Below are 24,953 nucleotides of genomic sequence, written 5' to 3'. Positions count from 1 at the left end.
TAGCACTGTGCAGAACACAATTCTGATCTCCCAGGGTTCACAGAGTTGGAAGGCACTGTACCATATATAACTGTAGAAGACAGCACTGAGATACTGTAGATGCAGTATCAAGGTCATGATGTACTAGGATCCAATTAAAATTATGCAAGATAGGCAATTTAGGAAAGAATTCACATATTGCTCAGGAAGGAAAAAAATTGTATGTGTTATGAGCTCAGTTACTTTGTAAGATTAATTTTCCACTATCTCATGATCTTGCAATAAGAGCACAAAGCATTTTAAATGCTTGATTTGCTTATTGATCAGAACTCTTGAGACCTTGCTTTCTAAATCACAGTTATGGGTTTGACTTCCATTTAACAGCAAAGCTGTGGGCTTGCCTTGGAGTATACGCTGGTTGCAGTGGGTAGTGAATTTGGTGAGTAGCCAACAGTGAAAGCTGCAACAGGCATGTCTGGTGCTCAGAAATGCACCTCCTTACCTGGAAGTAATGTGAATGGAAGGTGATAATGCTGCAGGTCCTATAATCCAGAGCACTGATTATCTCCTACTCCAGCATAACCATCACGCTTATTCAGATCACTGTCTTTAATTCCCAGAACCTGTAAAGACATAATGAGGAATGATACTGCAAGCGAGGGGAAATGCCAGTTGATGGAAAGCTTGATATTTTGGATGGGGGTGTAACTGGCCTATTCCCATCCTAATTCTCTCCTAATTTCAAGGACAAAAGATTTAGCTGTATACTGTATTTTAAGAACTGCTTCTATCGTTATGTTCTGTAGACCAAAACCTGCTGCTCACAAAGGGGACAGTATTTCATGCATGCTTTGAGCTAAGGTTTCCTTACAGGTGTTGCTAGATTTATGACCTGTATTAGATTAGGCTGGTGACTGGGGAGTTATTCCACGCTCGGGGCCCTGTTTTGCTAGTTGGAATATAAACACCAAGTAGAAAGGGTAAAGAAGAGCTGAAGAAAAGCTCACAGTCCAGGCAGGCAAGACAAAGACTTGATTCCCTTACAGACAGCTGAAGAATGGTTTACAAACACTGCTAGCACCAGCATTCTGATCTCCTTTTTGCTTTCCCTTTCCTTTATATTTAAAAACTTTACCTGAGGAAGAATTAGCTGCCCAAGAAAAACAAAAAAGGAAGAGGGAGCAGAAAAGCAAAGGGCGATGGAGGAGCAGGGAGGGAGCAAGGTACGGAGGCTGGGAAGCTCAAACAGACAGTGAATAGATAAGAAGTGTCATCCATCAAAAAACTGTAATAAGAAACTAGACACAGATGGTTGCTGCAGACTGCATGGTCCTTTTGGTCAGATGCTTGTTTCTGTTTCTGCTGAGAAAGGCTTCTAGGCATATTCATGCTGCTCTGCCTCTCACCAAACAGCACTGGGAAAGGAAGGTCCAGGAAATTGGCCATGATGCTCTACAGCTTGCAGTGATTATGGGTGTCCATGTTTGGTGCAAGCCAGCATTATCTCCAAGGCAGGCAGTGGAACTGCAGCAGCCATGGCTGCCTGCAGATCAGGTCTGAAACTTTGTAGGATGGGCTGCACTTGCAGGTGGTACTGCAGGAATGGTGAGGGGGACAGAGCATTCCTTTCTAGTGGTAGTCAAAGGACTCAGGTTTCACCTTCTGCTTGCCTGGGAAGGAGATACTATCTTGAGCATTTCTTCTTTTTGACAATATATTAAAAAAACACCTCATGTGAGAGTTGTACATGCAGTTGAAGGAGAAGAAAGGCCAGCTCTGTCTAAAGGGAGGCACTGTGGTCATGCAGACACAGGGTGCAGAGGTACAGGAAATACACAGGAGGTGGTTCAGAGATTGGGGAGATGGCCTAGTAAGCCCACGTCCCCTCCCATAAATCGGTGCTTGGCCACAGTGAGGGCAGAAATAAAGCAAAGGACTAGCAAAACCAAGGCTGTCCTGTAACCAGTCTCAATAAACAACATCCAGAAACTGTCATTGAGAGTGGCTTTATCTCCAGAGGTTGCAAACAGTCAGTGGGATGGAGGGGGAAGGGTGTAAATAGTGCCTGTTTAGTTTCATGCTTTCTTTATTCTCTTTATTCTTTGTTTTCTGATGATAAAGGAGCTCTATGTAGATATTGTAGCAAAGGAATTGGTGAGTCATAAGGTTTGCAACTTCAGTTCCCCCTCTGCCCTTTCTGTTTTTTTTCCTGATAGTTGCATCTCCTTCTTCCTTTCTGCCTTGCCCCTCCTCTGCTGGCACAGCAGGACGTGCTGTGCCTTTAAGAAGCCTAGTTTTTCAGAAGACTAATTCCTGAGCTTTGGCATGTGTCAAGGCATGCCCTAAGTTTTGTGGTGTGGTTTATGAAAAACTGAAGTGCATTTGTTGAAGGAGGCTTTTAACTCCTTTCTGCCATAGATACACTTTACTTCTTTGTTCTTTGCTTGCAGAATGCTCACCATTCACCATTTCCATAGGGACTTCTGCTCTCTTTTCCAAAAGGGGAGGGGAGATAAAGTGAAGTAGCAGGCCTTTTTTTATTATTCCTTTAATTAAAATTTATATTTATTGAGTTATTTTTTACACAACAAAGCTCTGGTGAGTAAAGCTGAGATGGCAAATTCCCTAGCTGATTATACCCTCCCACTGGCACCAATAATGCTGCAGTGTTAACCTATCATTGCAGTAGCAGCATGGAGTAGCCAAAGACAAATTGACCTGTAGCAGTCACAGCAATGGCAGTTTTATTACAAATTTTACATATTGTGAATTTCTTAATGGTCTCATTCTTGAACAATACATTTTGCTTCCTTTCCCCACTTATCACAGTCAGAAAGAAACTTGTAAGAAGACAATATGATTTTACTGTCAAAATTAACATAGCATTATGTAGATAAAATACAGGGTGTTGGTTTGTTGTTGTTTTGGGTTTGGTTGTTTTGGGTTGGTTTATTTTTTCTCCCAAATCTCATTCTTTTGAAACCAAGTGTATGCCTGGGGAGGTCTGCCTGGATTTTTTTGACATTTGCTAGGAGCAGCAACATGATTTTTAAACCACAGCTCCCAGTGAGAACATGGCAGGCATTACCAGCATACCAGGAGGTAACTATGGAATTACCTTTGGTGATTATTTTAAAAGCCATGTTTGCTACAAGGTCCTGGATCTATATGCTAATGTTTTCATGCAATAACAGCATAAATCCTCTTGGGCTGTCAGCCTGTATTCGTGTACCTGTACTTTGGTTTAGGCCTCAAGATAGCAAGTAAGTCTAGGTGAACAGAATTCCCCTCCGTCTCCTGCACCGTGGCAGCTCCAGGACTTACCATGCAGTCACCCGCAGGATGTGGGCCCCACAGATGAAAGAATGGTGTCTAGTAGAGACAGGCCTGCTTTTATGAGGAGAGATGTTGAAAGGAAAGGGAGGGAGCAGGAGCTAGGGCTGGATGTGCCTTCCACACTGAGGTGGTTGTGTGGCTTTGATTAAATCACTTAACCTTTGAGCTGCAGGTTTCGAGTGAGTGAAATAGTGGTATTAGCACTGTGTATGGCATGCTGGGATTAAATGAATTAACGTAATAGTACTTTACAGTCTCAGATCTGTAAATGTGCTGAGTGCAGCTGTTCTATTTAAGAACCTTGAAGTGCTCGTTATTGAGCCTACAGGAGGGCCCCCACCAATCCCCTGTCCTCCCCTCCCTCCCAATTAGTTCGGTCAGTGCTCTTATTCCCTCTCCATGACCAATAGTGAGCAATCTCTGCACTTAGCCTCTCGATCCTGAAGCAGTGCTGTATTGCGACAACTCTCTTCACAAGTGGCTGCTGAAAGCGACTGCACCGCAAGCCCTGGTGAGGAGCTCTGTCTTCTGCATCGCCCTGCAGCTGCCCCGGCCCAAGGTGTCCCTGGCTACCCAATCACTGCCGCATCCCCTCAGTAACGTGCTGGAACAGGAGGCAGAGGTCCTGGAATCTCTTGTCATCTCTGCTGCCTGCTCATGGGGTGGCCTGAGCAAGTCACATTGCCTTTCTCTTCTTCACTGTTAATGCTGAAGTGTGGATCATATCTTTTACCTTCATATCCAAGAGCTATTCAAGCTGAATTAATGAATGCTGTGAAGTCAGCGATGCCCATGGATGCACAGCACAATGTAAATGTGAAGTATTACTCTGTAATTATGGGTAGAGGTAAACCTTGTTGAAAATTATTTATTTTATCATAAATCAACATTTGATTAGGTGGAATCATAGGAAGAAGGAAGAAGTGTAGAGAAAGCCTGTTCTCTCTTACCTCAATCTAAAATTTTTCAGGAAGCTAGGAAGCTGGAATGCTGCCTCTCCCACGTGTTTCGTTCATGTGTCGACTCTGAATCTAGTACTGGTTGCTGAGATTGATGGAGTGGCATAAAAATAGTCTGATTTCTAAAGGTGTAATATTTTAATGTACAGATGGAAAGAGGTCCTTTTTTTTTTTCATCTTTTGGGATTTGGCATTTTATGAGGAAGTGAAGTACTGCTTTTTGCAGCTGTTGTCTGGCATATCCAAGGTTGATACAGCAGCTCATTTAGTTCAGTCAAGTAGCTAGTGGAGGATTTTAGGAAAAAAAGCAGATGAAATATTATTACATAGCTGCTGACATAGAGATATCATGAGGGTATGGTTTGTACCATCTCTGGTGCTGCTGAGAGATCAAGGAGTTAAAAATTCCAAGGTTTTAATCCAGTATAATAATATTTTGTGAGGTCTCAATAATATTTTGTGAGTTTGCAGTAACTAAGAAGCAGAGAAGCAACTGAGCTAGCTGGAAAATGAAGCTAGATGGAATTATATTGCCACAGGTTTATCTAGCTAGTTGTTTCACTTAACAGGCTAGACACACGTTTATCTGAGCACGCAGCAGAAGCTCAGACCCAGTTGTGCTCCCTTGTTCTCCTTGGCTGTATTATCCTCAGAAATGGAGTGCCCTTCATCCGATTTGAACAAAGCAGTGTTCTGCTGTATCTATTTTCGGGTGCTGATTTGTATGCTGTAGAAGCTGTCTCATTCCTTAGAATACAGCCATATATTGTTATGTTTGTTTTCCTTTTGCTGCTGTATACATAGTGGATTGTTGTTTGTTTGTTTGAGGGATTTAAACATCTGGAAGAGACCAGGGATAGTGATGTCTTTGTGCATAGGTTAGATGTGGATCTGCAGGTCCCTTCCAAAGTGAAGTGGTATCTATGTGCCATCTACTGTGATGCTTATTTGTGTATTTGAGGGTTTTGATGTGGGAAGGACAATCAATATGATGCTAATCCAAGGGGCTGGGTAAAACTACTGCCGCTGAAGGTTAAAATGCATCTAGTTCCTAGGTGGTTCTGCAGCTGGTTCCAGTGAAGGTAATACCAATTATAAATTTTGGAAGTAAATATTTATATGCAGTAAATTTAGGTGGGTTTGGGTGAGTAGTGAGAGGAATCAGTTTTCGCTAAGATGTATCAGTAAATGATGCACATAGGGCACACAGGGCAGATCTTGCTGTGAGAAATTCAGTTCTCCTGTAATGTAAGCTTTGCCATATTATTTGGACACAAACAAATCCAATTATAGCCTGAGTCTAGACAATAGGTGATCAGATGAAAACAGTAAGTAGAAAGTGGGGAAAAAAAAAAAAAGAAGGTGTAAGTTCTGTATTGCAGCCCCCTTTCCAGTGAGTGCAAGGTTACTCTGCAGGGAGCCCTTGTGGCTTTTAATTTGCAGACCAATGAAGTAGCAACAGAAGAGCAGTTCTTATGCTCTGGCTCAGTCTATTGCAAACAATTTTGTTTCTGAGAAAGCTAATCGCTGTTTTGTTGCATTACATCCCAGCAGATGAGCCAGGCAATCCTGAATTTAAAACGGAACCACAAGTGAGTGACAGCGAGCTAAGCACAGGCTAGAGTCTTGTAGCAGCACATCCTTCAGCTCCAGTGCTGCAGTCAGAGAGAGAGATTTTTCCTTTGAAGATAAGACACCTGGGGCTTTTGTAGAAACCAAGTATGCCCCGAGTTGTGCAGCTGTTATCTTGATTTAAAAATAAAAAGGCAGAGAAAGACAAAGCGTCTGGCTCTTCCATGCATCACCAAAAATTCCTCAAAATGCTAAAACCCAAACCAGAGCTTTTCATTCTGCACTTGTGTCGCTTGCGAATGCTTCCCATCTCATGGCTTATGTGACACTTCCAGCGGAAACAGGCTCTCAGGCAAGCCGTGAGGCTGTGCTGAGTGCGTACAGGAGAGCAGGAGTGCGGTAGTGTGCCTATGTATATGTATGAGCGAGGGAGCGAGAGCGCGTGTGTGCAGTGTCGTAACGTGGCAGGGCACAAGCAGTTATGAAACTTTCCAATACTCTCAGTGCGTCAGTATTGGTTGCTTGGGTGTTGTTTTTTTTTTTTTTTTTTCCTGTCCGTTGCCCTCCAGTTTCATTTCCGAGTGCAGAGAGAGGGAGGGAAAGGGCGAGAAATGCTCGCGGAGCCCCTCACGCTGCTGGAGGAGCTGAGCAGTTCCCACGACAGGTGGAGCACGCCGCCGCGGCTCTGAGCGAGATTCCCAGGTCATGGTGCCCAGGGACAGGGGGAGGGCAAGCCCTCGCACTTGGGGCAGCTGCAGTTGCAAGGGGCCCCTTCCAAGTGCTGCAGCAGCAGCCAGAAGTTTGACTTTTATTTTTTGAAAGGACTGGAGAAATTATTAACCACAGTTGATGACGTCAGAGTTGATCTGATTAAAGGTTTGTTTTCTTGCTGGCAGAGGTGTGCTCCGTAGAGACTGGTTCTCTCTTCTTTTTTTTTTAAGTTTCTTTTTTGAACAGCAAACGGAGGGAACTGCTCGCACTGCTGCCACTGCTGCTGCTCCAGCTGCGTGTGTGTGTGTGTAAACAGGATGGTGTATCTGTAGCTGCCACGCGCAAACACACATTTGACCATGAGGACTCTTCGCAGGTTGAAGTTCATGAGTTCGCCCAGCCTCAGTGATCTGGGCAAGAGAGAGCAGGCAGCCTTGGATGAGCGGGGGACCCAGCAGCGACGGGCCTGCTCCAACGCTACCTGGAACAGGTAAGGTCTCACGCCATGTGCCAACTCCCCTGAAGCCTCTCTGTGATTATTTAGGCTGCCTTGCCCCCAGCTCAGAAAGGTTACAGTATGTCAGGCTTCTGCATTTGTGTGTTCCACATATCAGAGTTTGTGTTCAAGTAAAAGATGGGAGCGGCTTTTCTCCCCATTGCTCTTAACCTTCCTCTTCAAGGCTGATAGCAGAGAGCCCTTCCTGCAGATGGCTCAGCCTGCTCTTCCTTGTGATGGATAAGGACTTATTTCAAAAGGCCCTGCTACAAATAGTCTTTGTGTCTATCTAAATACTCTCATTCGAGGTTGATTTGGTTTATTTTAGTTATAAAAGGTTTAAATATACATAGCTATTAAATTACATTATCTGCATAACTATATATATTGCTGTTTGTTGAAACAGATATGACAGTCTACTCAGTCTTCTTACGTTAATGCAGATATGTGTGTGTGTATGTGCGAACACAAGCACACACACTTTGGACAGAGAGAAATAAGCCCTGATTGTTTCCTTTATTGTGTTTATACATTTGAATTTTATTACTGTTTAACAAAAAAAAAAAAACACATGCAAACATTTTGTTGTTTTGTCACTTACCACAGATACTCAGAAAGCATCTTAATGACTATTTGGTGACACTCTTAAAGACGAGTCTGAGTCGTTAGGAATTATATTCTTATGTCCTTTTTGAAAATCGAATGTCATCCCCCCTTGGTCACAGGTCGGAAACTGTCATTTGTAATGTTTTATAGTTGTATGGTAGTAGAGCTGTAGAAAGAAAACCAACAGTGACCTATAGACACATTTGTTAAAGATATTTCAGCTTCGAGGGGAAAAAATAGAATTATAAAATAATCACCTCTCTGTCCCTCTCACCACTCAATTTATGGTTTTATGTTTTCATTATGAATTAGTTGTTGAATGCAGGCAGCACACCAAGCACTGAAACTGTGTACTAGTCACAGAAGAGACTTGGTTTCTGCTCAAATATCTGCATTTTATATGACCTGGAGTTGCACCTGAGATCTGGATGGTGGTGCTAATTAAAGGCTGGACTGGGGCCACCTTGGCTCTTGCCAGTTGTGACTTCACTTGATCCGTAGTCCGATGTAAAACAACAGGGTGTATGATATTCCATAGTGTGAACCAAGGTGACAAAATATAGTCCACAAAACCTTTTTGTGATGGTGGGCTGACAGCTTTTATTGGCATGGATTAGCATTTCTGTGTCTTGCTTGTGGGGAGGGAGCTGTGGAGACAGATGTGAATGGAGAGTAGGTCAGTTACCTGGCTTGATGGGAGAGGGGAGAACTACAGGCAGTCAAACCAGAGGGTTTTCCTAAGTGAGCTGGAGTATGGGTTTTACTTTTTACTTGGACAGGTCAGGTATAGCTCTGGCTAGACGTAGTTGACAGTTATTGAGCTAGACATCTGCAGGTTTCATCCAGATGATTAGACAACTCTCCTGTTGCCTGTTTCTGACATAGGTGTCTGCAAGTCATCCTGTCATTGGTCTGTATGAACTCAGGCCTAACTGTGCTTTCCTGCCACGGGTTGCCTTTTGCCTGTGCAGGGATCGCTGAGCCATCCCTGCTGTTTGGTGGCATGGGCCTTCAAGACATCTTGGGAGTGCTGGCAGGGCAGGTTGGTGCTGCCTGCAGTGGCAAGTCAAGTGGGCATTGTGTACTGCGGCACTAACTGTTGCTTAAAGCTATGGCAAGGATGGCAGATTACAAGCAACATGCTTGTAAACATGGGCATGGGCAAAGGCCCTTTATTACTTATTTGAGAGTGCAAGCCTTTGTCCTGAGTGGAAGAGAGAGTGAGGGTAATTCTTTCATGCCTGTATCCTCTATTGGTTTTAAGAAACTCAGATATTCTACAGTATGTAAAACTGGAGTTTATCCTCAGGAAAGCCAGGGCTTAAGTGACGTTGGATTAGTTGTATTAAGAAGTTATCCACTGTAGCTCCTGCCTATCACCAGAGCATGCCCATCTTGGCACGTGTAACAGGGTCTTATCTTGAGGGGAGTCAATATTCAGCTCTCCTGGTGAGACCACAATGTCAGTGTTGGAAACTGGATGTCTAAACTTTGATTCACCAGGAATACCTGGTGGGTTTTGGAAATCTTGGGCTGTGGAAGGCTTTTTATTTTCACCCTGCAAAATTAAAGCTTCCCAAGAGAGGACTAGCATACTGTACTTTGGTTAATGGGAACATTTGTTCTTCCAAATTAAGGGATTGCCTGTGCTGTTTCATTCTGTGCAGTATCGAGCGCAAGAGCTTTCTGATCAAGGAAGTCGAGATGCACCATCAGAGCTTTTCCCTATCACCAAGCCTAGCTGTTCTATATTTGAATGTCTGCTGGTTTCTCGCCCAATGTTAGCAGCTGTGCCTGGATGTGGCGTTTGTGTATCTGCTTTTGAAAGAGGCTTTGAACCAAATTCACCAAAACTGATGTGGGGAGAGTTAAAGCACAACCGCATGGCAGGCCCTGCCCCACATGAGACTGCCAATCCCATGTTCAGATGTGAGGTTGAGTGAGGATGAGCAAGGATGCTGCCTCTGTCCTGCTGGGGACTGTGCTGGAACGCTGCAGAGCCAGAGTTTTGCTCTGGTGGGGTCTTCTGTAAGGTAGCAGCTCTGCCACTGTGGGCTTTGTTTGAGGAGGATGGGATATGTGGCTCCCCTCCTGCAGTTGGTTTGTGTGTGGCTGCAGTCTGGCTGCCAGTGTCCTCTCCACCACCTCCGCTCTGCTCAGACCGGTCTCAGCCCTCAGACTGTTTATAGCAGAGGATGCCTGCTGCTTTCTGACAGCAGGGGAGGGCAGACTGCAGGGGCTTAATCTCGGGGTTTGGTGTGAAAGAGGCACGTAGCGCTCAGTACTAGCAAGGAAGGTCTCTTTCTCCCCGATTCCTTTCCTTCACCTCCAAACTAGATTGCTGTGAAGCTTCTTGACACTGTTAGATCAAAAGGAAATCAGTGGTGAGCTTCTGTCTGCTACTATGCAAATTAGATATCACAGCTTTTTCTGAGGTTGCTTTCCCATGAACCCCAAAAGATCTGTACAGCAACACACCAGCAGAGCACATTAACTAGCAACCAACAGCAACATAGTGGAACAATACAGTTTCATTACAGCTCACAGAATTTGCATTGGATTAAAATAGCTTAGATTTTTTCACTAGCATTGTCTTCAATTCCTTCTCTTTCTCTCTCTCTCTCCCCCCCCCCCTTTCTGCTTCAGGCAAAAAAATGAGGGCTGAATGCTGACTAAACCAATTGGATTGAGAAACCCAGGGCTTTTAATCTTGAGCTTGCAAGCCAGGGGGGCCCTTCTCAGGGCAAATAAAATCCTTTGTGAGGTTTTCGTTCTGACTGAGCTAGCCCAGGATGCCTAATCAGGAGCTGATACCGTCTGAGTTGTGCTGTGCAAAGCCTCTCGTCAAAGGCACTTCCATCCTCTCTGGTATAAGAAAGTGGGGAAAATTCACAGAAACATGGAGTAGGAGATAGCAAAGAAAAGGTGAAGAATAAGATGCCTGTGACATTAGTGAGATCAGCGGGAAATCTAAGGAGGCATATGGATTTATGGTTTGGGCTAATTTTTACAGTGTTTTGATAAGCACAACAACTTTCTGTAAAGTAAGTTTTACAGTCGTGGGAGCCACATTTCATCTTCTAATTAAAAATGAATGTTTCTTTAGATCACAGGGAGGCTTTTCTAGTGGAAAAAAACATTCCAGACCAGAATATTTATCTGTGATTTCTACTTGGAAATTTTCTTTCTTCCAATATTTAGTGTTTATTTAGATGGTCTTAAAGGTCTTTTCCAACCTAGTTGGTTCTATGATTCTAAATATTTTGAAGTACTTCTGCCTGTGTCAGGATCATATTCTTTTTCCTCACCCTTAATTTGTCTCTCTTTTCAGAAAATTTGGCTATATGTGTGCATGGGGGGCAAACAGAGCTGAGCTGTTGGGGGGTGAAGGGGATTTACCAGCTGGTCAAGCCACCGCGGCACCGTGGAACATGTCAGCCTCGACAGTAATAGGAAGTGGTGGTGGTGGTGGAGAATTGCTGCTCCCCATAGCCCTCCAGACATATTCATACTTGATTGAATGCAGGTGTAATTGGAAGCCAAAATGTCCTTAGTCCTGCACTCTGTAGATGTACTAACTCTGAGTAACACCTCAGGGAAGTCCCTTTACCTGTCTTTCTCAACTTCTTCATATGCAATAGTAGTGTTTATAGTTGGTGAAGTTAGTGAACTAATTCCTCTCAAACTCTTTGAAGACAGGAGTTTTGCAGACCAGCTTATTTTCACTTGTATGATCCAGTGCATAATTGCAGCTTATCCCTCACTGCAGATTGCTTTACCTTGGGTAGAAATTTCAGAAACATAACCGATCTAGCAGCTGCAAGCTGATTTTGAAAGGGTCAGGGCCTCATGGAAAGCCTGTGGAGTTGCAGCTGGCCTGAAGCTGTGCTGGAAATGGTGTCTTCCCTATCGGATTAAGCTAATTCAGAAAAATGAGGCTTTATTCTGGAAAAAGAGTGCCTTCAAGGACGTTTTGATGCAAGTATATCAGGTTAATTATTGTTAATTAGCTATTCCCATAACTGTTCAGAGGAAACGAGGCCTAAATCACTTAGTCCCTTTTGAAAATGAGAATGTTGCCTTTAACTACCCAGTACTTACAGGGTGTGACTATTCACACAACGTTGTTTTTGCTCATGGACTTCACCTGGAGTTCTGGAAAGGGGAGAATTTGCAAACAGAAAATAAAAACCACCATGATATTTTTACGCATGTTGTTGTTTGCATGCAAATGTAGTGAGTGTTTTAAACAACCTACATTACCTGTGTGTTGTGCACAAATGAAAATGTGGGCTGCTCCTCCTGCTTTGCCAAGAAATGCTGAGCTGGGAGGACCATGACCATGGTCAAAGCAAACCATAAGGTCAGGATTCAGACAGAGACTTGTGAGCTCAACTTTTTAGTTGTTCCTCAACTCTGTGGACAAACTGATTCTGACCTGGCAGAAAACGGTGTTTTATTCACAGCAGTTTTTCCTTCTTGGCTTCTTAAAAAGGTCAGTGAAGAGCCAGGCTGAGTGGTACTTTAGTGCTAGAGGGAGCCAGCTTCCCATCCACAGAAGCCAGTGGTGTCCAGGTGTACAATTAGATGCTCAAGAGGAATGTGTGTTTTGGTGGTATTGAGCTAAATAGGCGGTGGTTTTCTATTATGCAGAAATCAGAATAATAACTCTCATCTTCCTTGTCTTGCTGTTCATGCTGTTAGGTTGGCTGGGAGTGCCCTCAGTGAGCATCCAACTTTGTGCTCGGGGGATTTACATCTCCCAGATCCCTTAATGCTGAGGCAAACAGCGGGGAAGGTCTGCACTGGGTATGCTGGAGTTCCATTCCCCATGTTTCAGGCAGCTGAATAGTAAGTCCTGGAGCAACCACCTCCTCTGGAGTATCAGGCAAATCTATAATGAGCGTCCAAAGAGGTGAAGTTTCTTAAGCTGCTGAATTGATTTTTGTTGCTCTGAGTGCCTTCTTGGTTGTAGGTAGTTTTCTTCTGGCAATCTGTGGACACTGTGGGATGGATAAATTCAATACATTGCTGGAGCTGCCTGACATTTTGTCTTAATTCTAAAGGCAACCCCCCCCAAAAAAACCTAGTATCTGCAGTTTTCCAATCCTAATTTCCCTTCCTACAGCCAGCCTGCTTTAGTCATGCTGTCTCTTCCCTGCCTACTCAGTGGCCTGTGGAAGCCTCCTCAAAGGCTTCTTCATGCCCCTGCTCCTGGTCTGTCAAAGTGTCTTCTTCCAGCTATAGTCTACAGACCAAGAGTGACCTGTGGCATAGGTTTTGATGGAAAGCTGCCTGCACAACATATTTTTTGCTTGGTCTCAGGTTAAATAATACCTTCATAGCAACTTACCTTATTCATATGAGTTGAGGAGCTGGCTAATGAACTTGTTCTGTGCTTTCAAGAAATACCATAATCCCGTGACTGGGAGGTTTGCATTTCCTTCCCGTGTGAAGGGGGCTGTGAAGGTGCACTGCTCAGGTGCTCATTTCTTCCCAGTATGCCATGTTCCAGCAGAAGATACTGGGGGGAGAAACATTAGAAACTGCTCATTTTCTTAAGCAGGAGGAAGTGCAGCACTGCAGGAGTAGGAGGTTACATCTGCGCTTCTGTGGAAGACGTGTCTGTTGGTACAATCCAGCAAACCCTGGCCATACAGTGTAAGGTCTGTCCTTGAGTGGAGACGGGAACCTTGTTCAGTACTGAGCAGGGGCATTTCTGGAACTGATTTGGGAGGAGTGTTTCTTTTGGGCTTTTTTTTTTTTTTTTATCTCCTCTGAAGTGCTGTGCTCATGTACAAACATTTACACACACAGCAGTTACAGGGAAGTTGTTCAGCATAGTATCAGTGCATGAGTGCACCCATTATTAACTTTCATGTTGTAAAAGAGTTACAGAGGGGAGTTTACAAGGCATTTTTAGTTCAGGTTAACTATTAAAATGAAAGTTTAATTACATACATTATTGACTTAAGCCTCAGTGAAGGTTGGTCACAGGCACAAATAAAGCCGATTTACCCACCTCAAGCATCTTGCAGAACTTCTGTTTGTAAGCAGCAGCTCAGATTTTCCTTACACCAAAAGGTTTTACCTTTCTGACTAAACCCTTTTAAACAATCGCTCATTATAGAAACCATAGCATTACTTTGATTTAAGTAAGGGCTGGGTTTGTGTTTTTCATTAGCTTAAGGTAACTAGGAAGATTTAATCTAGTTTTTTATTACCCTGACACCAGTTTATGCCACCGATGCATTCCAGTTATTCCAATTCGTCTTTGTTGCCTCTTCAGCAAGTGTGGAGGGCCAGATTACAGTGGCATTCACACATCACCTGCAGCCTGGGACTGCATGCCTGCACCCTGCGTGCAAGCGTTGCTGTCTGCAATGGGAAGGAAAGACAGGCAGGCAGTCAATGTAGCGGAGCCAAGACTTGTTTTCCAGACAAGGAAGTTGTCCCTCACTACAAGGGAGATCCCAGGCAGATTGAAAGATCGCCGTGGGGATGTTTTATGTAGGTGCAGTTCTACTACACATGCAATATCTTAAATGCTCACAACCTATCCCCTTCATTCTTGTTAAAAAAGCTTGCTCTCTCTTACTTCTTCGAGGAATAATAATGGCCCTGTTAAGTTGGAAAGAGAAAACCTCCCCCTTGTTAGAAAGGAGTGCCAGAGAGAAGGAGAGAGAGCACATTGGCTTTTAGAAGAGATATTTAGTCATTCTTTTCTGCGGAAGGCTGGCAGGGAACATTGCAAAGTTCATTTCCGAACCAGAAGAGTGTGTAAAGACTGCTTGTTTTATTCACTACATTAATTGTACTTCACATATTACTCATAATACTAAAATATCCAAATCACTTCACCGTATACCAGGGACATTTAGCTGCCAATTTTCAGATTGTCGTAAATTGAGTGTGTCTGTTTGAACCAGCCAAAATAATCTGGGTTAGATCACAAATGTATCTATGTCTGAGTATGGGGGTGTGGAGGGAAAGAGGGACTGCCATGGCAGAAGGAATGCTTAACACCTTGGAAATGTTGTCAAAGGAGCAAAAAAGAAGATAGTGGTTCCTATTTTTATCTGCCTGTGCATTTCTGCTCAGCAGGTCATATCCTTCACCTGCCACTTTTAATTTCCTTTTTCCACAGATGAATGTGACTGAGCTTGTCTAAAAGTGCATCTCTTTGCTCTTCAGCATTGTTGTGTGCCTGCATTTCACATCTCTCAGTGCATAGCATTGGGTTTACCTTCCAGCCCAGTCTTCTGCTCCCAGCAAGCATTGAAAGGAGCTGTCTTACCATGGACCTGGGAAGGTTTAATGTGGGCACCTGAGGTCCCCAGGCACACTCCACTGCTGCCTGGCATAGTGCCTGCAGTGACATCCCCTTGCAATAGGAGCAGCTGCTTGTGGCTGGATCTGGCCCTGGAGCTGACACCAGGCAGAGCTGACCAAGCTCATTCACCAGGAGGAATCAGGCTTCCTCCCTCTGGAGACCTTATAAACAGATGCCACCTTTAGCTCTTCTTCACAAGACTGGGCAACCCCAAATCCTGGTACCTCCAGGATGGGCAAATCTGGTCCCTGTTTTGCTTTCCATTGCTCCAAAGTTGGTTGCTGCTTCATTGCACCATATTCCAGTGCAGTGTGAGCAGAGGGGGGTCAGATGCAAAGCTCAGAAAAAAGACACTGTGGAGTCACTGGTGAAACTGCATCCCCAGGAGGGATATGCATGCTGTAGCTTCTCATTCTTGGAAGTTATTTTCAGTAGATGTTCTAGGGGTAAGATTTAATTCAGTGGCTCCTAAATGCATCTCCCCAAGTGTCCCTGAGGCTTGTTGTTGCTGTTCCTTGCTACTGTGGAGTACAGGCTGGGAGGAGGCATGCAGAATGAGAGACACAGAATGAGAAATGGCACAGAGCAGGAAGACTTCTTCCCTGTTTTTTTTTTTTTTTTGTAATATGCCTTAAGATGTCATCTCCTCAGTTGCAGCCTTGAATAGGGAGAGCCACATGCCAAAAATGTCAATTTTCCCTTTGCAGATAGGATTGTGAGTGAAGAAGAAAAAACAGTGACAATGATGGCATCTAATACTGCTATTGGTAATCACACTCATTGTTATGATTTTCTTGAATACATCTTAAAATAACCTTTAGTGATCAGTGCCATCATCTTTATTTTACACATGGGGTAACTGAGTCAGACAGAAATGAAGTAACTTGCTGTCACTGCCAGCAGTGGGAATGGTCAATTTAGTAAAGGCTGGCATACTGGAAATTGAGTAGCAGTAGTATGAACAGTAGAGTGGATGAAGGCTGTGTGCTATCTTCGGGAAGCTGAAGCATCTGTGTGCATGTTGAATAAAGGCTGAGCTTATCCTGCAGTACGTTCTTAATCACTGAAAGATGCTCCTCTATGCCAGCTGAAACCTTAAAGACCTGGTTTTGGAGCTTCCATTCCATAGTTAAATGTGGTAGAAGTTCCCAGGCAGCTCCAAGAGTGAAGGAGTGGCGATGGGCTGATGGAGGGACCACATGAATCTTCTTTCCTTTTGGAGTCAAAGTTGTGAGGTTATGAAAGGTGGCACCGTGTTGAGGAAGGGGAGTAAGGCTTCTGCTCCTTTCTACTAATGCTGGAAACAGGTTTGGTCTCACCTTTCACTGGCATTTCTTTACCACTGTCCTCAGACCTAAGCTTAGTGATTTAGGCTGGTGTGTCATCACACTAATTGTGTCAGGTGTATTTCAGGAGCATTTCAGACTTTCATCTTGAAGCACATGCTCACTTTGAGGTGCAGCCTTGTTGAGTTCATGGGACTGGTAAGCACCCCTGTTAAGCATGTGGATTGCCAGATACCTAGAGTACCTTGAAGACTTTTGCCATTGAGCATCCTTGAATTTACAGGGCTGGTGACTACGTGCCCCAGAAACAGGCAGTGTTGGGTATGTGACTTTCTGTTGAGCTAGAGAATTTTGTGGTTTCAATCCTGTCTTTGGTTGCATCTGATTGCAAAAGAAAGTCATCACCTCTAAGGAACTCCTGCTTGCAGAACAGTTTAAAATGTCATTGAAAATGAAAAGGGAACATTTTTGTAGGACAGATGGTTGGCCTATGCTGAGCATATCACTGCCTCTCTTGCTGTCTGCGTTAGGAACTCTAGACTTGTTCTTTTAGCACAGACTTAGTTTTCCTTTCCTTTAGCTGAAGCAAGAGTGTGCATCTTTGAAAAATGACTTAGCAGTGATAGGAATCAGTCTTTGTAACCAATTATCCATTGTCTTTTGTTTCATTTTTGAAAGTAAATGAGAGATTGGTTAAATTGACTTAAAATTCATAATTGTCCAGTGTTTCTTTGTTATTCTTTTTTTAAGAATTTTAACCATTCTTGAGATTGCTTTCTGGTAATTTGATTCTGTATTGTGGGTTAAACTTCAGGTACAGTGTCTAGCCTGGATAAATGCTGATTTGTTGACAAAGAAATCAAGTAACCATAGTTCAAATATATGCCGACAATTGCAGGAATATCATCACCGATCTCATAGTGAAGCTGTTACTTGTATCTGTAGTGAGCCATAGGGACAAAAATAAACTTTAAAATACTTAACATAATATATATATAAGAAGTTTACTTAATATGCTTAAAGTATCTAAAATAAATAAATAAGCTTAAGTTTTTTGAAATTGGTGGTTTCAGATGTGCAAATATTGAAGTTGGAGCAAATAAAAAAGAACTGATTTTTAAAGATGCCATCTATTTTCTAGGCAGTAATTCCCTTTAAGGCATCTGAGATGGGGTACCTGCAGTCATCTATGACTTTAGGTCTTGAAGTGCCTACGCAGAGATGTTAGACTTATTATGGAAGTGATACCCTTCTAAAATGTGATTGATTGCTAATGATTCCTGATGTCCTCTTTCAGTATCCACAATGGAGTAATATCGGTGTTCCAGCGTAAGGGTCTCCCGGACCATGAACTTTACAACCTCAATGAAGGAGTCAGGTAAGAGACTTGCCTTTACACAAGATGTCTTTAGCACAGAACTGTCTGCTGGCACTTGCGCTAGAAAGCTCCTACAGCAGTATTACAGCGGATTTTTTTCCCAGTGGTAGTTTCAACCAGTATTGTCAATTTGGCCTCAGTGCATAGTTTTTGCTGATGTGTGTGTCAACACCTCATTGCACAGTAGGAACTGAGTTCCTCCTTCTGCAAGAGAGATACTCAGATGTGTGGAGGATGGATTGTTTTAGTCTATCTTGACATACCAGATTGAAATTAAGGAAAGGAAAATGGGGACCCCCTCTAGTAATGCAGCCCTATTCTGCTGCAACAACGATGCCCTTTCCATAGGTGTCAGGCCTAGCTCTGAAGTCCTTCCCTTTCATCTGCAAAGGATGTAAAGCCTGGTGGTCCCTAACATCTAGCTGCTTCTTCTGCACAAGCTGAATATGTTGTGTTATAAAGCTGTCTTCTCAACACAGTGACCTTAGTAACACAGTTTAAGGTTCCTACTTCTTTCTCATACTTTGATGATACCGTTTGCAACAGACTAAATAGGAGTGAGATGTATAATGGGAACTCTTCTTCCTGAAAAACTAAACTGAAAAAAAAACCCAAAACCAAACCAACCAACCAATAAAAATAAAAACCCCACCAAAAAAAAAAACCCAACCAAAAAAAACCCCCAAGAGAGAAGCTGAAAATCCTACCATGCCAATTATTTACATTATAATTGTAAAGATAAGCTTACCAAGAGATAAGCTGATACCTGGATTTACAGCACTTCACTTTTTACTACGTTTTCTAGCACTTCTAGTTGCTTACTAAACCCTCTCTCCTTGACAAGGGCAATGTGTAGCAGATTTCATTTTACAAATTTGGCCCAATGCCCAACACCGTAGAATAAAGGTAGGAAAGAATATGCACTTCCAAAAGACAGACAGCTTATTACCTTCCTAGCTGTCTTCAGATAAGAGCCTCAGTGATTCCCTTTCCCTTACTGCTTATTCCCACTCAATCCATGTTCCAGAATCTGACAATATCCATAGAATATCCAGATATTCTGGGATTATCTCTCCCTGTTTGGTTCTCAGTCTGGAATAGCTGGCCCTGTCTGGTTCCTTTGTTTGTGGAAATATCCAGGCAAATGACATTTAGTCTGTGATTTCTCTTTTTCCTGCTCTCTCTGTCTTTTGAAATTAAAAGAAACTTATTCTCCAGCTATTTCTTGCTTCTCTGGGGAGAAAGTGACACATAAAGAATAGCTTTTCTAGGATGGCTGTCAGTTAGCATGATCCATCAATCATTTCAAGTTAGTTATTGGAATAATAGTTAATCATTGTTACTGGAAGTGTAGTTAGGATTCTTTAGCTTTATCTGAATGACAAAAAAAGATGGTTCTGGGCTGAGATTTCCTGGCCCAATGCATTTGCCTCAGGATGCTCATCTGCTGGTGAGGGAGAAGAGAAAAAATTATCTGCTGATGTGACAGAGACAAATGCAGTCTTGTATGAACCAACAAACAGAAGACAGACATTACAAATAGATTGTTCTTTTTTTCCATTTTATGATAGGCTTTGCTTCCACATGATAGACCCATTTCTTTTTGTTAGGGTAAGGATAACACTGCTTTCTTGTTACCTCAGCTGATCACTCACTTTGGGGGAATGCCTGGTGACTTTTACCTGAACTGATGCACAAAATACTGTGAAATTTAGACTGAGCTAGCAAGCTGCTGTCATAAATGAGGCACCAGCAGCGTAGCTGTCCTGGGATGAGTGAGTGGAGAGATGCAGCATGGCTTTCAGGGATGGTTCTTTTCTACTGCTGCTTTGAGGTTGTTCCCTCTCGTGTCCAACTTGGCCTGAACAGCCTTCTAATTTACTGCCAAAAGCTGTCCACCCTCTCAAGAGACAATTCTGAGTTTGTTTTTGTGTTTTCATGTGTGTCCTGCTTGCTTCATTCATAGAAAAGTTAAGCTGAGAAAACTGCGAGTGAGCAAACAGGATGCAACAGCCAGAAGATCTGTCTGTAAATGAGAGCATAGTAGTGGTATTTTTTAAGTATGCCTGTTCACATGCTCAGCCATGGCCTCTTGCCAGAAGCTACTGCATTCCTGGTGTTTGCTTCATTTTATTGCTGATTACAGTCAATAACATTTTAGGGCCTCCTAACGATTTGCATACAAAGCCCTTTTGCCTCACTTAAATTCAGCTCAAAGCATAACTAAGAAATACTGATTTGACACAAGCCAAAAATATCTGGCTTACTGCTATTGTTATTTAATTCAAAATAACTTTCTTTGGGTTAGTGTTATTATTGAATACAAAAATACCTGATTCATAAACATGACCTCAGAATTGGAACAAGTGTATTTTGCCTCATGATTGCCTTAGATGCATTTTTCCCACCAGTACATAAATGCAAAGAAACAAATAGCCATTATTTCCGCTGGGCAGAATTTGAGTGCAGAAGCGTTCAGGTAAACAGTTTTTTTCCAACAATAACAGGAATAAAAGAAGTTATTTTATTTTACCACTTTAATTACAGCATATTCTGGGATACTTTCATAATTAAACCATGAATATCCAAGTTGACTCACAGACCAGGTGTAAATATTTATAAACAGCTTAACCTGCAATATTTGCACATCACCATTTTGACTCAGGAATGTCACATATATTCAACTATTGCATGTCACATACATGCAAACGAATATGTATAACTTCCTTTTCTGAACACACATCTCGAGGCTTTGAACCCTGGTTATGTATGCACTAATTATTTAAGAAAATATCAGTGGGTACAAATTGTACAATACCATTTACTTTTCTAGGTTTGATTCTCAAAAGCTGCCACTTGTACACCAATGTCTTCTGACACCATTTGCACTCTTCTGGAATTAGAAAGTGGCCTTAAATATGGAGTTTCATAGCTCTCAGAAGCCCTACTACAGAAAAACAGTGTGAGATTTGTGTCTCTCTCATATTACTGTAACTCCTGAATAACTGCTCAAGCTAATGAAGTATAGTGAAGTGATGAGAAGATACTCCAGTAACTGGGAGTATCACCAGTGTATGGCCTGTACATTACTTCTTATGAGCCCTTACTAAGTGATTTAATACGGATTGATTCAAAAGTCATGTAATAAAGATCTATATGCATATACTTACTGTTTAGTGTTTCTCTTGGTGCATGTGATTATAATTGTATAGGAATTGTATAGTGTTTTTTCCTTTTTCATTTCATGTACCTTATGTCATTTCAAAGTGTTTATTTACACCACTTGTAAATCAAGGAAGAAAAAGAAGGAAAGGGAAACACAGTGGAAGCCGGATGTCCTGTATTAAGCTAATACATATTTATAGCTGCCTCTTTTCTGAGTTTCAGGATACTGATTTGATGCAAACAAAGCACATTTTAGTGGCATTTCCTCTTTCACAGCAAGAGTTCAAATCTAGTAAAATTGCATGTTTGCATTTGCTTCATTTAATTTAACAGATATTATACAGTGTTAGACTTTCTATTCTGAGTAATGTTGCAAGAGTTAATTTCAAAATAAACCAAAGAAGCAGCAGCAGGAGGTTGCAGAAAACTCAGGAGCTATTTTATCATATTTTGTGTGAATGTATATTCTCATCTTAATTTATGTAGTTATTAAACTTCAGGCAAACACCTGATACCAATGACAGAAAAGCTTCATAAGAGCCCTTGACTGGCTTCAAAATCAGATGTGCTTGAAGTGAGGTCTTCTATCTGATCAGGGATCTCATTTAGGTTTAATCAGATTTTTACCTGGATTCTATCATGATGCCCATGTATCTATGATTATTCAGTAATCTGAATGATCCAAGATCTGACAGGTGACAACCTAGCTGATTTTTGTTGAGAAAAATTTTGCAAGGCTGAAAAAACAAAATTACAAGCAATGTCTTGGACCCAGTTTTGTTGTGGATCTCTTTTAAATGAATCTGAGATGAATCTGGGTGCAGAGGACATCAAACACCAGTGCTCTGATGTGGCCTGAGGGCCTCACTATTTCACTAGAAATTAATTAAGTAGCATGAAGTATTTGTGTTATTAGGGATTCACAAAGCAAGACACATTAATTGTGCTGTCAGTTCTTCCTCTACCCTGTAAATAGAGATGCTAATGTAGCTAAGTACTGGTTGGTGTGATGCAGTCCAGTGCATATAATTAGCTACAAGGGGGTTGTTTAGTTCACTTACAGTTGAAAAAATGAAAATGTGGTGGGATTTTATCAGAGGACTAGTTATTGGACAAGTAGAACATAATTCTGTATTTCCTGCCCTAAATACCAGGAATTATCAGTAGAACCTAAAATATGAAAAGCTAAGGTATTTGCAAATTGCCTGTTCAAGACAATGAGGAATCTGGGACTAGATTTCAGTGAGTTGCTAGCTTGAGGAGAGGGTAGAAGATTAAGCAAAACCTGTCAGTATAAAGTATCAAGATTTTTTTTGAATCAGTGGCACAAAGAGATATATGGGAATAAATTGTCTCTATCATAGGAAAACTCAAAACTGAAAAAAAAAACCTTTCTTGTTACTTTAACCCTAAAAATAGTTATTATTTATGTTAAAAGTGAGAAAAACCTTCATTGCCATTGCTTCTGATCCAGAAAAAAAATCACACCACCTGGACAGTAAATTTTTACTTTGGGTGAGCATTACTACAATTTGTCTGTAACATTCTTGTACTCGCTGACGTACTCTTAAGGCTTTAAGACTTTAACAGTCTTTGGGGGAAGTGAGTTTTAACCCCTGCTAAGAGGTTATCAGTGAGTAACATTGAGGATGGAGTCTCTGGGCACTGCAGGGCTTGTTCTCTCCCATATGTTGTAAGAGCAGGCCAAGGAGCCTAGCCATACAATGACCATCCGTGGAAAGGTCTATGGCTAAAGCCTGAGCTGGCTTTGAAAATTTTGGTCCGTATATAGTTTGTCTCTAGCTGAAAAGGATTTTGATGCTTAAGAACATCTGAAAAACTCCTTCCTTTTGTTTATTTTCTATTTCATTTATGCCTGGAGTGTTTACATAAGGTGCTATGAGGCAGTATAGATAAATAAATAAGATACTGTATTTCAGCCTCCGAAAGATTGACCTTCTTCTCTTTTCCCTGAACTTTCAGAAGATCTCAAGAGGCTGTGCTGAAGCATGTGGTGCTAAAAACATCAGATCCAGCTCCTGCAGACTTTTTCATGGAGCGTATGGATATGCTGGACTAACTAAACCATATGTATTTATTTACTACTTAAAAAACTTGATTAGTTATTTGTTAAAGACATAACCCAAAGAGATAGATTATAACATGCTACTGAAACTATAACTTACAGAACTACCCAAAGTGAAGTAGGTATTTAGATTTTAAGTTGAATTTCATACCACTCTTCATGAGACCTGAGGTGATCATAGAGTCAGGTTTTCAAAGGAGCTCCAGGCCAGATTTTCATGTGTTTAGAAAACCCAGCTGGGACTACACTTCTATAAGGTCCAACCTCTCATTTATGCATCTAAATAGCAACCTGAGTGCAGAGAAGTATATCTAGGACCCAATGTGTGAGACATTAATACAGCTTTTTGGCAATGTGTAGTGAGTTTTATCTGGATACAAACATTGGGCTCGGGAATCGGATTGAATTCTGTTTTCAAATTTGAGGGTTGTTTGTGGGAATTTTTTTGCTTATGAGTTTGGTTTGCTCAGTGAGTTTGCTTTGTAGGTTTTAGTGTAAAGGAGTCATAATAGGCAGAGGTAAGCTGTTAAATTCCTACCTGCTTTTTGACTGAAAATGTATGAAACTTAAGCTGTTCTGAGTCTCCTGAGTGGAAAATCATGACCCTTTCAGTGGAAACTGGCCAAGTTTCACACCCACAACAAAACCCACAGAATTGTCATCCTGCTTTGGGTTTCTCTCTAAATATTTTGGCACAGCTCTTTTTTTCAGCCTCAAGCAGGACAGGGATGTTTTGGCTGTGAACATGCCAGCCAAGTCACATGCTCAGTTTTTGGCCTAGACCCACAGATGGGCAGAGAGCACCAGGAGTTCTCCCATGTCTGCAATGCCAGGCACCACTGAAGCCCTAGCACAGCAGGAAAACAATTCCAGCATTTGTAAAAGGATTAGATGTGAGAGGGAAAGCATCCTCTTTTTGTCAAATCTTAATTTCTTTCATATGTATTTGTGGAACTGAGCCATCTAAAAGCACAGCAGATGTTTTTGATCACATAGAAGCTGGTTGGGAGTCTTGGTATTGTTGAACCTGTTTGCTCTATTTGTAGTTAGGCATTGTTGACAGGCTCTGTGTTCATATGAAAATATTTTGCTATTAGTGACCTCACCTTTTCCATGCAGTGCATAACTAATACAATTTGCCAATTATGCAGAGCCTTTTCTTATTCTTTTAATACAGGCAATTATTGAAAACAGAACTGGGATCCTTCTTTACTGAATATCTACAGGTAGGCATGTGTCTTCTTTAATTTAAATCAGATTTCCTAATATGCTACTAAGCAAAACCATTTCACCCGCTCTAAATGCTGATTTGGAGATCCTTGAAACCATTCAGAGATGTTCACTGACTTCTCTGTGTTGTGTGTTCACTGACTTCTCTGTGTTGTGTTATTTATGGACTAACGAGATTTGAATTTTATATATATGTATATCTAGTTAGATAGTGGAAGCCCAAACCATGGAATGGATTTATGCAGTCCTGTATTGCTGGATGACATTGCTGTCTTTCAGTAGACTTTCAGACATTCTCTTTTAGCTTAAAATTGTAAGTTCTTGAATAAATCAGTTAAGTTCCTTGTAGTATAGTTAATAGGAAAGACATTTAGCAATAAGTACATGCCATCTGTTGAAGCAGTATTTTTCTGCTTCTCTAAGACAGTACATGCTTTGTAGGTAAGCCATTTGAAGTTTGAGAAGCACTTTGTACTGCACAGAATATGTACTGTATCCTGAAATCAGCCGGTGATTATTTTAGTGTTTGACAAGTGTCCCAAGTGATTTAAGCAAGGTGGACACAGGAGGAGTCCTTTGATGAGTGATCATTAAAACAAAAGACCCCCTTCACTGTCAAAAGTTAAGAAAGAACAAAATGTGTAATGTGATGGCTGTAAGGAAGTACAGAATTGAGTAAAGGTAGTCTGTATTTTATTTTACAGAATCAGCTGCTCACAAAAGGCATGGTGATCCTAAGGGACAAGATCCGGTTTTATGAAGGTAACTTGGATTTTGGCATGGCTACCTATATCTGTCGCAGGAGTTTCAGCAAAT

The 24,953-nt window shown here is 41.8% G+C and overlaps 1 protein-coding gene across 9 annotated transcripts in view; it reads left to right on the top strand.

The window, feature by feature from the left end:
* Window positions 1-24,953, top strand: part of PRR5 (proline rich 5) — a 94,323-nt gene that overhangs the window by 31,492 nt on the left and 37,878 nt on the right. For 4 of the 9 annotated variants that reach the window (XM_061472046.1, XM_061472043.1, XM_061472045.1 and 1 more), the window contains exons 3-6: window positions 6,788-7,047; window positions 17,576-17,656; window positions 24,085-24,133; window positions 24,842-24,899. In XM_061472046.1, coding sequence (XP_061328030.1) covers window positions 6,917-7,047; window positions 17,576-17,656; window positions 24,085-24,133; window positions 24,842-24,899 — 319 coding nt within the window. In that variant the 5' untranslated portion in view covers window positions 6,788-6,916. The other 5 variants (XM_061472041.1, XM_061472048.1, XM_061472047.1 and 2 more) reach the window with 5 other exon arrangements.

Source organism: Pezoporus flaviventris, unplaced genomic scaffold, assembly GCF_033815535.1.
Source record: "Pezoporus flaviventris isolate CSIRO_AGI_PZ_B2104156 unplaced genomic scaffold, CSIRO_AGI_Pfla_v1 ptg000070l, whole genome shotgun sequence".
NCBI lineage: Eukaryota > Metazoa > Chordata > Aves > Psittaciformes > Psittacidae > Pezoporus > Pezoporus flaviventris.
This window is presented reverse-complemented; position numbering and strand designations above follow the sequence as displayed.